The sequence below is a fragment of the Camelina sativa genome, chromosome 2, assembly GCF_000633955.1.
Source record: "Camelina sativa cultivar DH55 chromosome 2, Cs, whole genome shotgun sequence".
In the NCBI taxonomy this organism is placed as follows: Eukaryota; Viridiplantae; Streptophyta; class Magnoliopsida; order Brassicales; family Brassicaceae; genus Camelina; species Camelina sativa.
Window position 1 is genome coordinate 1,062,774 of NC_025686.1, and position 16,897 is coordinate 1,079,670.

At 31.0% G+C, this 16,897-nt stretch overlaps 2 protein-coding genes across 2 annotated transcripts; both read right to left on the minus strand.

Annotated features, from left to right (window-relative positions):
- LOC109126266 lies at window positions 1,559-2,827 on the minus strand. Its single transcript, XM_019229529.1, is given in 3 exon segments — window positions 1,559-1,699; window positions 1,701-1,732; window positions 2,803-2,827. Coding segments are annotated over 3 exon segments (198 nt in total).
- Window positions 6,108-7,759, minus strand: LOC104713252 (transcription repressor MYB6-like). The gene is made up of 3 exons (XM_010430340.2): window positions 7,441-7,759; window positions 7,200-7,329; window positions 6,108-7,095 (listed from the first exon to the last, which is right to left on the minus strand). The coding sequence occupies exons 1-3, from the start codon at window positions 7,571-7,573 to the stop codon at window positions 6,321-6,323; spliced, it is 1,038 nt and encodes a 345-aa protein (XP_010428642.1). The 5' UTR covers window positions 7,574-7,759; the 3' UTR covers window positions 6,108-6,320.

Consider the following 16,897-nt stretch of genomic DNA (forward strand, 5'->3'; position numbering starts at 1 on the left):
TTGCCCTCCATAACTCTAGTGAGCTTTGGATTTGTGAAAATGTCAGTAAATTGAAAGGATGCATATATAATAAAGATTTGACAATTTGACCCAAGAAAAAAAAATGAAAAAGATAAAGATTTGACAAAAGATAAATAGAACAGATATTTTAATTTGGTAAATGGTAAAAATGGAAGATAAGATTAATATAAATTGTTTTTGGTGAATTTTGGTGAAATTTTTAACTAAAGAAATAATAATAGAATAAAATTAAATAGTTTAGGTCTTTGTGTTTAGGTCTTTGTGATATACGATTTTCAGCTACATTTCGGACATTACAATCTATCGTAATATATTTCGACTATGCAAAATATTATAACATTCACTTTGTTTCATTTTCTGTTTTTTGATTATGGTGATAATTTGGAGAGAAAAAGGTGTATGTGAAAACTATTTTTATATATATTATAATTTATATTCGTTTTTGGTTTTTGGAATTTCAAAAATTAGTTTTCTAATGTTTTAGAGAAAATTTAGAAAATTTATTCATAAAAATTTATTTACTTTTTGAAAATTCAAAATTCAAAATTTCAAATTCCCATAAACAATCAACGCCTTAATTTTTATCTTGTGACTGGTCTTAGAACCAATACAAAAACATACCGTACATATCACATATGATTGTTCTTTTTTCCATTTCCCCCATACGTAGGTAACTAGGTATGCAGTTTTATTCTTATTTCTTATAAATTAATCAGAGATCTTCATGTTAAATTAGATTTTAAATTATGTCTTTTTGCATGTTGAATGTTGTTACTTGTTACTCATGGAATTTTATAATGAGTATTATTTTTACTTTAGTTTTTATATCATGTATAATTTGAATTAAATAAAAATTAAAACTGTTCAAACTTTGTCCTAACCAATATTTTTTTTGGTTTTCTCTAAATACTTTTAAAAAATTTCAAATTATCCCCCAAAATTAATGATACTTATTTTATTGGGAAATAATAAAAATATAAACAAAAATAATGTATGTTGACAAAATAATAATAATAATAATAATAATAATAATAACAATAATAATAATAATAATAATAATAATAATAATTTGGTAAATGAAGTAAAATTACACTAATGGTATAAAGGCAATTGGTAGAGTTTAAATTTAGAAATAGTAATAGAATAAGTAAAACATATGTTATATTGTATACGGTTTAAGCGACTCTAATTAACTACAATCATCGTAGATTCGTTTCACTATGATAGGTAAGATGCATGATAGTAGTATATCTATATTATAAAGAAAAAAATGTTACTCAATAGTAATCATTATTATTTTCTAGCCAACAATGTATGTCTTGTAACTTTGATATAAACTTAATTAGTTGTATCTTCGTACTTAAGTCAAGAAAGAAAATTCTTGAGCAACAATGGAGTTACCAATTTCCACATGACACACATCGTTGCTGGCGTCCTGCGCTCAAGAATACAAGGTCAATCTTGTAATTTAGGCATCTAGGAATATCCATTTGGTGGGAACCTTGGGATTAGCAATAAAACTCGTTGATTATTGAAACTAAAGTAGGAGTATTAGACCGTAATTAAAAAAAAAGAACATTAGAAGAAATAGTCTATGCTGATCTAAGTGAGATTGACCAGCTACTACACAAGCCAACCGTCTCCCAACACGTAATATATGTGCAAGAGATAGAACCAAAGACCAGTCCGCACCACGAGGCTGTCCAGACACCTTATCATATCTCAAAATCCCAATTTTTTTTTTATCTTCTTCTTCATTTACAAACATCATTTCTTGAAATATCATATGAGATTTAGTTATATATTGCATTTTCTTTTTGGATTCCCGGTTTTTATTGGTGGTATGTATAAAGTTATTAATTTTCATTAAGGTATATAGTTCGGAATATAAGGGAGTTTGGTTTGTAGATCGCAGAATTTATTTCTATAACGAAACTAAATTAAGGCAAATATAGTTCTTATTTTTCGTTGAGAAATGTAAGTATATATGTTAATTTTTTTCAAAAGAATGTAATGATGCCATGGCAACACATGTCATGAAATGTGACAACTTCAAATACTTTTTATATTAGTTATTATCAATTTTGATAAAGTAAGGAGCTAAGTTTTCTCTTTTCATGAAAGAATTGGTTTCTCGTGACCTATTCAAAAAAGTAAAAGAAACAAAAAAAACACTAATTTAGTGAAGGTCCATGTATATGTGGCTTTGCTAAAAATACCTTAAGAGGACACTATTGTGTAAGGACTATCGATTTATTCAATCTAAAGTCTGGCTTTTTGCTGTTTGTGAGGGCAAATGGACGGCCAAGATTAAGTCTTCCACACGTGTCACTTACTATATAATGATTGATTATAGTAATGGAGATCACACGTGCTGAATGCTGTCCAGACAAGAAATATTTTGAAGTATTTTTATTTTAATAACAGAAATACGTTAATGACAGATGAAAAAAGTTGTTTAATCACGGACTTTGATAACATTTTTGTTACTTAATAAATTTGATTTCTTTAATAGTTCTGTAATGCTTAAGACTTAATTTATATTGTGTGATAGTAGTGATCATGCCAAATATACGAGTTTAAAGCAACTAAAGTCTCAACAAAGCGTTGCCTTCTTTACGGACTTAATTCATAGAATCGAAGCATCATAATATATACTGTATATATCGTGAGAAACAATATATGTTGCAATATGCAAAGAACGTTATCATTTGTATATTTAATAAATGAAAGTAATAGTTGGTAAGACCGACCCAAATAAGATTTATATTGAAGGCAAACCTATCAATGCATCCCACGAGAGCATTGAGATTTAGTTTTTAGAAGACAAAGACATATTGACGGCCATTGATAATATTATTAAGAAAATCCACACTTGAAAAGGATATAAATAAGTAATTATATATTCGATATCGTCAGTTTCTAAAATAAAATAGTAGTATAAAAGAAGAAAAAATTAATATAGGAGAACTTTAGTTTTCTTGTCAACTCACGAAGAACAAAAACAAGACTTATCTTGCATAGTTCGTATTGCAAGTTCGCAACTTGTATATATTAACTTCTTTAACAAAAAATGGAAAACTATACATCAACTAAAAATATTGGACGGCTTTGAAACTGTTCTGAAAAGTGAAATTTAGCAAACTAAACTTTTTCATCTTGCATAATCTGACTTTATAGTGAACAAGTTGTATTTGTGTTTTGTTTCAATAAGTTGGCTCAAAAGAAAGAAAAAAGGAACACTTATCGGGCTTAGAGTCTCTGGACTAAAGCCCCATGCAAGCTTTAGTGGGCTTCCACTGAAAAACCTCAAATAAATTAATATGTAGGGTTGGTTAATTTTAAATCTTAATATAGACATAATGACATATGTATATATATACACGTTGTTACAAAATGCAGCTTTAGTTTAGTGTTCATCCAAAGAGAACTATAAATAGTAAAGAACTTGACCATATCCAAGAAAAACACTAGTTGAAGTAAGTAGAAACTAAAAGCTGACGGATTAAAAGACGAATAATAATGTCTACTATTTTTGGAAAACTGGAAAATAAAAAAGACAACCAAAGTAAAAACTGTTCCTTAAGTTCATTGAAAATGAAACTAAAATTAAAGTGAGAAAACAAAAGATAAAGTAGTAAAGTTGTCCCTATATAAAGATACACTAGCCTTTTTTTAGAAGCTTCACCTAAAATATGTTACAATAGTCAATCGAATAAATGCTTTGTCTATCAATATATAAAAAAGGTTTTAAAAAAAACACCATAATTATTCAATCTCAATTGCCAATATTAGTCTCAGAGATTCCTCAATACTTATAAGAGAATTATTTTTATTTTCGTCAAATTATGGTCGAGTTTCTTTTGTTTATTCCATTAGTTTCATCAGATTATATTTTAAAAAAATTCTAGTACTATTGAAAATGTTAAAATGCATAACATACACTAATTTATACTAGTGTATTAAATTTGCATAGCTAGGAGTAGAAAATTTTAATTTATCCTCACTTTTGTTATTTCTTTTCACTAGATCGCCATCTCTGGTTTATCCATATCGGCAAAAATCCATATATAACCATATTAGTTTACAATTGCTTTATCCACATTTCAAAGACGCAAATGTAAGGAGTATGATAATGAGCTATTTTGCTATGTGATTACTCAGAGTGTCTAAATTGAATAGAGAACTTATCGAAAACTTTATGAAAGAGTGGATCTCTTGCGGAAATGATTGTAGTGCGGGCCAAAGCTGATTCCTTGTAACATATATATGTTGAGACTTATAGTGTTGCCGTTTAAAAGATCATTAAAATATATTACCAATCAAGAGCAAAAAAACGAGTTCGCTCTAATTCTCTCAGACACTATAATCGAGGCGCCTCCCTCATCACCATTCTCTGGCGCCGGTAGAGCTCCGGCTCGCCGGCGTCGGGATCTCTCGATCTTTCTGTTCTGCTATTTCTCTTTCTACCCTGTTAGCTCCTTTAAACTTTCTTTTTTCTCCTTTTGTGTTCTTCTTTTGTGTCCCGACCAAACCTCTGCAACTAACCTAGATCTAGACGAAGGCTTGTCCGTACGCCAATATAGAAGGATCTGGAGTTCGGTGAACCCCATCCTCACCTATTCTCGCCCAGCCTTGCCGTCGACGGTTCCAATGTCCCTGTGTTTCTATCTCCTCCGATCCGGTTTGTGCTTCGCCCCTGAAGCTTCCTCTTCCCCCACGGCTCCTGAGCTGTTGTTTGGCGAGGAAGCTCCCAGAGATGTGACTTATCTCCGTTTGTGGACTCACGTCTCTAAGATCTATCACACTGCGAGCTTGGTAGACCCATGTCAACTCCCCTGGCCATCCCCAAAGTCTTTTGGATCTCTGCGGTTGAGCTCAGGACTTGAATTTGGTTTGTTAACATCCCAAACGGTACTACCCATCCTCCAAAATCCCAGGTCTACTCCTTCTATCCCTCTGTTAGCTAGTAAACATTTCTTAGGTTCTTTGGTAGAACTTGGTGTCCGAAGACTGCATCTGAGAATCCATTTACCTAGAATGATTTGTGTTAACTTAGAGTATGGGATAGCCCGGGTATCTGCTCAAACTGTGAACTCGATTGTTAACTGTAAGAACCACAACCCGTTTATCTCTATGCTAAGTAGCGTGGCTAGTTCTCAACAACATCCCATCAACCGCACCACTTTGGTGCTAAACCCAACCCACCAGTCTAAGCCTAAATCATATCCTTGGCTAGTCATGGCTCTAGGTTCACTTGTATGGTCTGTTGTAAAAATCTTGAAGTATTATGGTCTTTTGCCCTGTTTCTCAACTCCTGCATCCGACGACTTCAAGCAAACTTTCTGCAGCTCCATCCTCATCACTCGGACTGTCTATTATCGAAGCTACTCCTGGTGCTACCAGTTTGTTCCTGAACCTCCGCTTTGGTTGTTAAAACATCCTACCCTTGACCATCAAACCTTGGTCTACCGAACCCTTGCCAATGTGGTGCTCTTGTTAGTGCCCCTCGCTCCGGTGAGTTTATTGGTTTTGGCTCTGCTATTAACGTCACAATGTCTCTCGACCGTGACTATCTTGTCATCCACCGACTTTCTCGAGGATGAACAATCGAGCTACCGTGATCTCTCATGTTCCAAGCCGCTTCTTAGTGACTGTTTCATAGCTCTCATGGACTCTATCTCGATGATATCTATCTATCTCTTTATGGCATTGGGGAATGCCCATCTTTGTAATCTTTATTTCAGTTTAAACTTTGAGATCTCTGCATCTCTTTCCTTTATATTTGCTTTGATTTGAATGAATGAAAGCATCTGGTTGTTCAAAAAAAAAAAAAATAGTGTTGCCGTTTTGGATTTTTGCAAAATTCTTTAATTTTGACATGGTAAAAGATATAAAATATATGTGAAAACATCAAAACGACATATAAGAAAACAGGAGAAGTATAAAAGAGTAAACCAAAAATGTGATAGAATTAAACCAAAAAGAGCACCATATACCATTATGTTATTGTCTTTAATAAATTGATTAGGGTATATAATTTTGAACAAAAATGTAAGAAATAAATGTCGCTAATCCATTAACGATAGAGAAACAAAATCCCAGAGTTCATAAATCTGTGTTTCAGAAAGTACATCAAATATTTTTTAAAAATGTAAAAAAAAAAAAAAAATACTGTTAAATTAAATGATATATAACACAAACTGTATATACACACAAGCCACTTCCAAAAAAATAACAAAAAAAAATGGAGAAGAAAAAAGAAGATTCACACACCTTATAAATTTACAAAGATGATTTTATATATGACCATATGCATGTTGCTGAGTCTGAAGCTGGTTACATGGCCACATACCAACATTTGTAGCCTCTGTACCGAAAAAATTGGTCTCTGATTTGATGTCACTAAATAACGATGAATTTGAATGATTTGATATTGCGAATGGATTTTGGTTTTCCTCCATTGCTAATCCCCAATTCAGATTGTTCCCAGTTCCAAAAAATGTTGAACTGTTGTTGTTGTAGTTACTCTCTTGAATTTGCTGCTGCTCTGTCATCATTGGCCCGGTTGAGAATGAGTTCTCCAATTCGATTAAACCGAGATTTGAGGATCTGTAACCGGTTAAAACGGAGGAGAACATTGAACCGGGTAGCACCACTGCACTAGGGACGTTTTCATCGACATGGTGATGATGATGTTGGTTTCTTCCGGTTTGTGGAATCCAGATACCGAGGTCTGAACCGGTTGCGATTCTCGAACCGTTTTCTAGACTTAACCGTTGAAAACCGAAATTTCCGGTATATAGATGATCACTGTTGTTGTTTTGGTTAGTACTACAAGTGGTGGTACTAGAGGAGCCTTCAGTCTCAACGAGGTGGTTGTGGTTGTAGGTCTGCTGACTCTTTTCAACCGGTTTTGGTTTGTCATCTGAACCGGATTCGATTTCGGTTAAGAGCTTGTGTGTAATCGGGTCAATTCCTCTCAGCCTCAATTTCTTCTTCAAGCAAGAATTCCACAGGTTCTTGATTTCATTGTCGGTTCTACCAGGAAGCTGTGCAGCTATCTGAGACCACCTGAACCGAACCAAATCAAACCAATATTAGTTACATATATATATGGATATGATGAGAAATTCAATAATGATATGGTATGAAGTTTTTTTTTAAGTTTTATTTACCTATTGCCAAGAACGGCATGAAGTTCAATAATGAGATTCTCTTCATCTTGAGAAAATGCTCCTCGCTTCAAATCTGGTCTTAAATAATTTATCCATCTTAATCTACAGCTTTTTCCACATCTCTGCAAACCTAATCATTTTTACAAGAAAAAAAAGTCAAGAATCGAATTAAGCAGACATAATTAAAAAAAAAAAACAAAAAAAAAACAATTTTCATAAGTCAAGAATCATATATATGTACCGGCTTGTTTAGGGACAGAGCTCCAGCAGCCATGGCCGTACTTAGTGATGTAACGAAGAAGCTTCTCATCTTCTTCAGGAGACCAAAGTCCTTTCCTCAGCTTCTGTTTGTAACAACACGAGTGTCTCCCCATCTATAGTTATGATAGATATATGTAAAAAAGATCGATCAGTTTGTATGTTTTCTTGAGAAAAAAGCTTTTGAAGTCAGCTTTCAGAGAAATCTTTAGTTCACAATATGAGGTGAGAGAGAGAGATGGAGAGAGTTTGAAGTGAGAAGATGAGAAAAGGAGAGGAGGATTTGGGGAATATAAGGTTTTTGTTTTTGGTACGTTGAAGTTTACACGAGTCAAGTTTTTTTTATTTTGGTTCTTGATTGGTAGTATTGTACAATAGCTAGTTTAATAAATATTTCTTATTTTATTTTTATAAATTATAAATTTATATATAATAGATGTAGAAAACAAAAAAGTTGATAGCTTATGTTATCATTATGTCAATTACGGATTTTATAAACTTTCATGGCTGATATTGCGTAATTATTTATACGGTTTTTGTATGTTATGTTTTGAGATTAAATTTTTCTATAAATGAATGTTAATCCCACATATATTTGATATAGTAAGGATGGACATAAAAGTCACACTTTTCAGTAACTTATGGAAAACGAATAAAAGTAGAGATAATACTTTTAAAAAACTATGAAAAGGATGTGACTGTGTGAAAAAATTATTATTATTTTTCTTTTGGTGTAGAAGTAAATTATTAGCTTAGTTTCTTCTTAAGGGTTTGATTTTTGAACCACACGCTATCTTTTTGTTTGGGAGAAAATGTATATATATGTGGATTTATTTATTATATGGAATATATTACGATAAAATTGGGGTTGAACTTTATTTAGAAACGTTGTCCACACATAGCTTGTAATATTTCGCATTTATGGTTTTGTAATAAATGTGCGTCTCGTCTAATTCTTCTACATAATTATTTTTTCCAGCCATTAAGTTCTTCGACATAAATAAACATGAGTCTTATCACATTTTCCACGTATAACATTTTGCAGATTTAAACCCTTTTTCAAGATTTATATGAACAAAATATAAAGTTTCATGAATAGTGTTATATTGTCACTAGCTAGTTTCATTGTCCAGTAAAAAAGTATTAGTATTCTCGTTGCAAAAATAAAAAGAGTTTCTATATTGTAAGAAAAAAATACATTACCTCATATATTAATTTTTTAATCATGACTGACACCTTATTTGAATATTTGATATTAAAAATATAGATATAAGTGTATATGCAGTATATCCGATATGTAAACAGCAAGTTATTTTTTATTGAGAAGAAAATAGTTAATAATTAGTTCCAATGATTAAAGTTAACAAAACAAAACAATTCAATTTTATATTTCATTCAACTAAATATTTAATCACTTCTGAAGAGTGTTTAACTAAGTTTGAACCAATATAATATTATTGTGCCAGGCATAAAACACACAATGATTCTGCGCCATTATTGGTTATAATATATTTTAATTTACTTATGTGCATTAAGATATAAATATTAGTACCTTTGGTTTGCCCCCTTTAACTTTTATATTACTTGACTTACAATAATTAACTACACCTAGAACATCTATAATGAGTAAATATGTTATTGCTTTATCATACTCAAAACGAATAACTGTCGTTTTAAAATTATTTAATAAAGACTAATAGTTATCTTATTCAAATACTGTCAGTTTTTTTTTAATCAGTTAGATGGAATATTTAGGATTATGACATGCAGAAACCAAATTCAACCAAACAGCAAATTAGATAAAAATGTATTCATGTTTTGTTAACCATTACATATACGGATATACCAAACTACTCGTCTAATGTTTTGTTAACCATTAGATAAAATTATGTCGCAATCTCAAGTTTCAAAATATCAGAAGACAACACATTATCGGTAACTAAATTAATGTGAAGAATTGATGTCAACTTATTTGTTTAGTTTAAAAATCTTATTACAATACTTTGTCCATTATCATATAAAAAGTAAAATTAAAAGAAAGATTCGATGTCTTAACCATGACCGTCACATAAAAAAAGAGGAATCTTCACGGAATATAAGCAAAGTCTCGGAGGCGGCTTCGACAAATATGACATCAATTATTGACGTACAATTATAATTTTAACTAAAATAATAACTTAAAGTATCATATAACAAAATAATTTTATCATTTTATTGATTGTGAAATTTTGAGCTTTTGGTTTATAGCCTTCGCAATATATAGAGTCAACCTTTAGATATTTCAAGTTTTTTTTAATAAAAAATTTGAATCTGAGCGCAAAGAAATCGATTTCTTGTACTATCGCAAGGTCACCACTCTCATTTGATAAATTAGAACTTTTGTTCACAATTTTTCTTAATGAAATTTTAAGAATATTATGATGTTTGGTTACAGCTGATTTAACAATGCGACTTTTAAATATTTTGTGGTATTTGAAAGAAAAATGTTTATTTTTTTGCAGTATATATATATATATATATATTTATATCTTTTACTTGGATGTGGATAAAATTACAACTCCTTTAGGAATCTATTATCACATGAGCCGGTTTCGAGCCCACAGTGAGCCAACGTTTGATATGTCAACCGATGTTGAGAAAGAAATAGTTACATCGAACGGCTCAGCGATAGATCTAACGGTAGGATTCAGCAATGCTCTACAGTAATCTCCATAGACGCGAAGCATGGAACAAGAAAATGGTGGAGCCTAAATGGAAACTGGAGAAGGACAGAGGCAATGGCATGTGCAACACTGTGACTGTGGTGGATAACGTATCTCGACTCATCCTCGTAGGACCCTTTTATGTCTCAACCCCAGCTTATAACTACACGTGTACCACAAACCATTTTCAGTTTTACTAATCGGAAATTAAAATTTATTATGACTCACGCAAACAAGCTACAAGGGAAATATTGTTACGATCTGTAACACGCCGACCGCTACCTTTTAATGGGTTCCATGTCCAATTCCAATCTATACTTTTCTTAATGGACTTCACGTTTTTTTACTAGGTTTGTGAGTCCATCCATATCTGACGGTTGGTTTGCTACGTCCGGGAGGTTTTTAAAGATTTGTTACCATCTCTATAACTCATCACATGATCTTTTTCTGTGTTTTGTCCTCACTCGCACAGTTCCGACAGTCACTTCCCGAATGATCACCCATCTTAAGACTACTTCAGCATAAACACGCTTAACTGTGGAGTTCTCTCAGGATCCTTGACCGAAAAGATAAGTGCACTTTGGTGACATAGGTAGTCAAATAAATTCTTTTAAACATCTTCGCATGTCCCTGAAACCAGGATGTCACAATTCACCCCCACTAACAGATCACAACGTCCTTGTTGGGCACCAAGACCGTCACCCCCGATAGTGTGAGCCCAGTCGACTCCACACTCGTCTGGATTCGGCTCTGATACCACTTGTAACGCCCCGACCCTCATGTCCAATCCCAATGCATTAGCCAACCTTCTTTAATGGGCCTCACGTCCTCTCATTTGGCCCGTGAGCCCATCCATATCTGACGGCTGGTTGGCTACGTCTGAGAGGTTTTTAAAGACTTGTTACCGTCCCTACAAATCATCACATGAACTTTCCCTATGTTTTGTCCTCACTCGCACAGTTCTGACAGTCACTTCCCAGAATGTCACTCATCGTGAGACTACTCCAGCATAAACACACTTAACTGTGGAATTCTCTCAGGATCTTTGACCGAAAAGATAAATGCACTTTAGTGATATAGGTGGTCAAATTAATTCTTTTAAACCTCTCCGTATGTCCCTGAAATCGGGGTGTCATAGGAACATCCTTTCTCAATATCGTTTTCAAAAATGGTTTTTTTCTTAAGTTTAAAAGTATATTAAAAATCTAAAATATGAATGTAATCTTATAAAAACATATAAAATTATATGTATATGTGTGTAAACTCTTATAATTACCATATAAATTTTATAAATACTTGAATCAAATATCTAAAAAGTACTTATCCTTTAGAAGTACCTTATAAATTTATGAATCGTATTTACATTTCAAGATATAATAAAAATATTTTTCAAAAATATACAATATTTTGAAAATAAACACCGCACAAAAAAAAGTATTTTGCAAATCTCCAAGTTACAATTAGTTTAAAGATAACGTCCATAATACTAAACCATACATATTCACAATGGAAAGTTATTTTAAGAAAAAGTTGTATTGTTTCCACTAAACTCAGTATCTATTGCTTTTAAACCTTTATTGTCTCTCCATGTAAAAGCATTTCAATGGAGATAAATTTTGGGAAAAGTCTAGAAAGAGTAAAAACGTGTTAGATTTGCAGATGCACTTAAATGGTGACAAATAGTAAAGTTTTTTTTTATATTATCTTTTTCTACGGCTTATGCATCCTATTTCAGATAAATTAAATTTTAGATCAATCGATGTAGTCTTATTAACTTTATTAATATTTCTGTTTTTTTTTTAAATTTTTTTAATATTTTACTTTTGTTTTTCACCGAAGGATCTCAAACAAATTTCGAGAAAGCCAGTATCGATCCGATCCATAGAGTACTTCTCCTAGGAGCAAGTTTTATGAGTCGCTTCTCAAACTTTTTTGGAAGGTATAGCACCATTACGAAGTGATGTTTAGATCATAGAATGCAAATAGCGCTCTTTCGACTATAACGACACCAACACAAAAAACAGTGGTCACAAAACACACTAATTTGTTTGGTTAGACATGACTAACCTGCACAAAACACACTAATTTGTTTTACTTCTAAAATAAGTTGTAATCAGGTCATCAGCGGGAGATTTGTCCCAAGCATACGAATTTATTTTACGTTCTTTTTTAAGGGTTAATCTACAAGTATTACTCTTTTTTTTCTTGGCATCCTTATGAGTCGCAAGCATTAGTTAATGGAGACAAATGATATAGAGATTTCCACTATATTTGTATGTTACTTAAAACCCTTAGCAATTGTCTAGTACGAAAATGGAGATGAGATTATGGACAAATTAAAGAATGAGTTAACAAATCAAATGAATATATATCAGGAATAAAATCCTTTTGGGATCATCATTTACTCTTTAGCTTATCATAATGCAAGCACATGATATGTTTTCTCTCCAGTCAACTATTGTCTCTTTGGCGAATTGATTAATCAATTATCCACTAAAATTTTTCAATATAATAACAATACACTTTTCTTTTAATTGTTTTCCTTTCGCCTTTGCGAATGTATTTATATGTTGAATATTGATACTTAAACAGTTAATCATGAACACAATATTTTTAAGTCCTTTTTCTTTGGGAATGAATTGAGTCTCACTTAATTAGCTCATTATTTTTAAGTGAATTTCTATGATCATATGGTCTACGAACTGCGATGACGATTATATACTAAAGTGGGAACCAAACTAATGGATATAAGCGCATGTACTATTTAAGATGGAAATTTGAAAGATTTATTCCAAGACAAATTTAAAAAATATATTAAAATATTTCTCATATCTTTTGAATTTAAATTCACTTTTGATATTCTTCAATGGATCTGAAGTTAAAATTATAAAATTATGTTAAATTCTACATTGAAAATCTAAAATAACATTTATTTTGAAACAGAAAAATAATGCTAGAATGATACTTTTTGCGAAACAGAAAAAACAATAAATAAACAATTTATTTATTTTATTTTATTTTTAGTCTTATACAGTAAAACCTCTATAAATTAATAATGTCGAGACCATGAGAGTTTATTAATTTATAGAGGTTTTAATTTATGAAGTTGACGATTCATGAACTTGATGATTTGATTAATAATTTTGGCTATCGTAATAGGATGGATGCTAATAGTTTACTAGATTAACCATGTAAAAATAATACATGTATAAGTTTATAGTTAAAAAAAAAATCACTGCTACTATCTTTCATGGTGATGATGAAGTTGAAGAAGATATTTCAGTACATTAATAACAAGTTATACGTAAGAAATCAATTATCACGTATAAAACTCTCTATAATTTTTTATATGATTTGAGAAGACAACATCATAAATTTTGATGCAGTTAGAAATATTATAGATAAACACTCTATAATTTTCTTAGATATATATATATATATATATTAGTTTACTTGATTATTAATTATGATATTGATGGAACCATATTTTTACACTGGATTTTCAAAAAAAAATATTATTTTATTATTTTATCAAAATGTGTTATTTTTCAGGACCGGAAAAATTTATTAATTTATAGCGAGTATTAATTTATAGAGGTTCTACTGTAAAATAATAAAATAATGTCATTTAAAGAGTATTAATGATAATAAAATAAGAACCAACTCGGGACCGGAAAAATTTATTAATTTATAGCGAATATTAATTTAAAGAATATTAATTTATAAAGGTTCTACTGTAATTCTAATTTAATATGAAACTCTTTCTCCATTATTCCTTTCCATTCAAAATTTAATCTGTCTTCAGTAAATGTACAGATATATAGTATTTATTTATTTATATTTGATAATAATTGTTCAAAGACATGTAGGGTAACTATCCACACGTACGTTCATATACAGACAGCGTCACATTATACTATAGTAAAGGCAATTTGGAGAAGTCGTGATGGGTATTTTTTTTTCTTCATGTGTTATATTATTCTTAGATATATATATATGAATCNATTTATTTATTTTTATTTTATTTTATTTTTGGTCCTTATAATTCTAATTTAGTATGAAACTCTTTCTCTATTATTTTTCCATTCAAAATTTAATCTGTCTTCAGTAAATGTACAGACAGATATATAGTATTTATTTATTTATATTTGATAATAATTGTTCAAAGACATGTAGGGTAACTATCCACACGTACGTTCATATACAGACAGCGTCACATTATACTATAAATAAAGGCAATTTGGAGAAGTCGTGATGGGTATTTTTTTTCTTCATGTGTTATATTATTCTTAGTCATATATGAACTATATTTTCCAATATTTCAAACACTTTTTAGATTAAATTATTTAATATGAAGGTATTTTTTCTTTCATCCATATGGCGGCAAGCTTGGATATACCCAAAAATATATTATTTATATACAAGATTACAATTTACAAGTCAAATATTGAGGAAGCTATCCTATTCTATTAATGGTTATAAAAGACTTATTACAAAGACCCCACGCATAGAGTGTCGAGACTCCAATAATACTACTCTTAACAACAGTATTTAAATGTTGTGCCAAAAAATAAATGTCTTATACTAGATATAGATATATAACTATATGCGTGTTCGATAAAAAAAAAGAAATGTTTTGTCATCTTCTTTTTGGTTTTTTCAAGTTTCGATTTTCATCGAACGTCCCCGATGAGATTCGTTTTCTCGAGTTTGATATCTCATATTTAAGTTTTTTCATGCAACAACACACACATTTTGAAACGTAGCCTTATGTAAAAGAAAAGTATGAAAAACATAGTTGCTTACTCTAATATTAGTGACATAACATAAATATATTTACGGCTAGAAGACGTACAGAATAAGTTAAATTGCTTTGAATAACGATTTGTGAGGAATCATACGTTTTTTAACATGATTTTTTTTTTAAAGTGAATTTATATATTGGTGTCCGCTTCTTGATATTTTCAATGTGCGATCCTAACATGTTTATTTTTTTAACCCCAAAAAAAACATGTTTATTTTAGATGAGTACTTATAATTTAGTTCATCCATCTTGGACCAAATTTTATTTTATTTTAGATCGGTTATATAACTTATATTATTAGATATTTTTTATAGCTAAATTCATTAGACTCTGATACTTTGTGAAGAGTTATAGTCATCTAATTCAAAACTATTTGAAAATAAATAATATCTACTATATATACGATTCATACCCTTTTAATTTTCATTGTGGAATCAAAACATAAACAACAGTTTAAGTAGATTTGTCAAATATACGAGTGATCAACTAAAACTTATGTTTTCAGAAATAAAATAAAAATCAATAAGCAATTTTCTTACAAAAAGTTATAGACCTCCTCGATAAGTTGGACAATATATTTACGGATGATCATTTTTTTTTTTTTGAACAAAACGGATGATCATTTTTATGATCTCAAATTTGAAAAATAAAATCAATTATTCCGTCGTTTTCAAGTGAATATATATGTATGTTCACTTAGGAAAGGATAACAATGATAGTTCATATCTTTTTCCGAGTACTATTTACTTGTTAAATATAGCATCATTCACAGTTCACACGGAGAATAATTACTTTGTAAGATTAAAAAAATAAACTTATATACTTTCGAAATTTGGACAACGACCTAATTATCTCTATCACGAGCAACGTTGATGAAGAATGTTTTGATGTGTATAGTTTACCAACGATATCCAATAAAGAATTTGGTATTGACAAAATATGCATTGTATGATGCGAAAATTGAATAAAATTTTAGGTCGTAAAAAAATATTTAATTGACTTTTTTCCCTCAATAAAGCTTTAGGTCGTCGTAAAATTCCCATGTGTTGGCTTATAGTCTGTGAAACTTCTTTAGGAGTCTTAACGCTACTAATGTGTAAACTATTTTCAAAGGAGATGCGTTGCGTTGCCTTGGACCGTTGGCTAGGTAAAAGATGAGAAATTGGAAACTATGAGAGGATGATACTGGATCACTAGAGAGTCGACACGTGTCGGATCTGTAGGAATGGGTCCAAAGTAAATAAAGCGAGGCTGATGATGAAAACAAGAGGAGAATCGCGGGCCATGCGATGGATGTGATGCATATATAGTGATTAAGGATGTACTAACCATGAAATCATTATGTATCATCATCATCATTCACTATCTAATACGAATCCCAACGTTGTTCCTTCGAGAATCTCACAAGAAAGAGAAACATCAATATTAATTTACTTTTCACTGTTATAAACTAGGGCTCTTATTGGTAACTGCTAAAATCGTAAAATTACACTTTCTAACACGATTTTGCTAACGTTTTACCAATTATAAAATTACTTGTGGAATGGTAAATTAATTATATGAAAAAACGTTTCCCTTTTTGATCGGGTAATACACGAAGTTAAATTGTATTCAACCAATCAACCATGTATTTTTACTAGCTTGTTCATGTCTTAACGAGAGAAACTTATTTTTACCTATTTCATCCAGCGCAATTTTTTTTTCTTTCATGTTCTTGTCGAAGATTAATAAAAGTCAGTAAATTTTTTGGCCAACAGAGTGGCCAGCATTTCTACCTTATTTGGAGGATATTCAGGCAGATAAGGAGGAGTTCGTTGCCTTCAAGTTAGTCTACGTCCCACGCGCACAGAATGGTAAAGCGGATAATTTAGCACAGCGAGTCCACAAGCTTCCACAACAAGTTACCTACATTAACAATGTCCCTTCGGATTGGC

Coding starts and splice junctions, on each gene's coding strand:
- LOC104713252 (XM_010430340.2), bottom strand. CDS start 7,573: ATGGGGAGACACTCGTGTTGTTACAAACAGAAGCTGAGGAAAGGACTT. Junction 7,330..7,440: donor CTCTGTCCCTAAACAAGCCG/GTACATATATAT, acceptor AAAAATGATTAG/GTTTGCAGAGATGTGGAAAA. Junction 7,096..7,199: donor CATGCCGTTCTTGGCAATAG/GTAAATAAAACT, acceptor GGTTCGGTTCAG/GTGGTCTCAGATAGCTGCAC.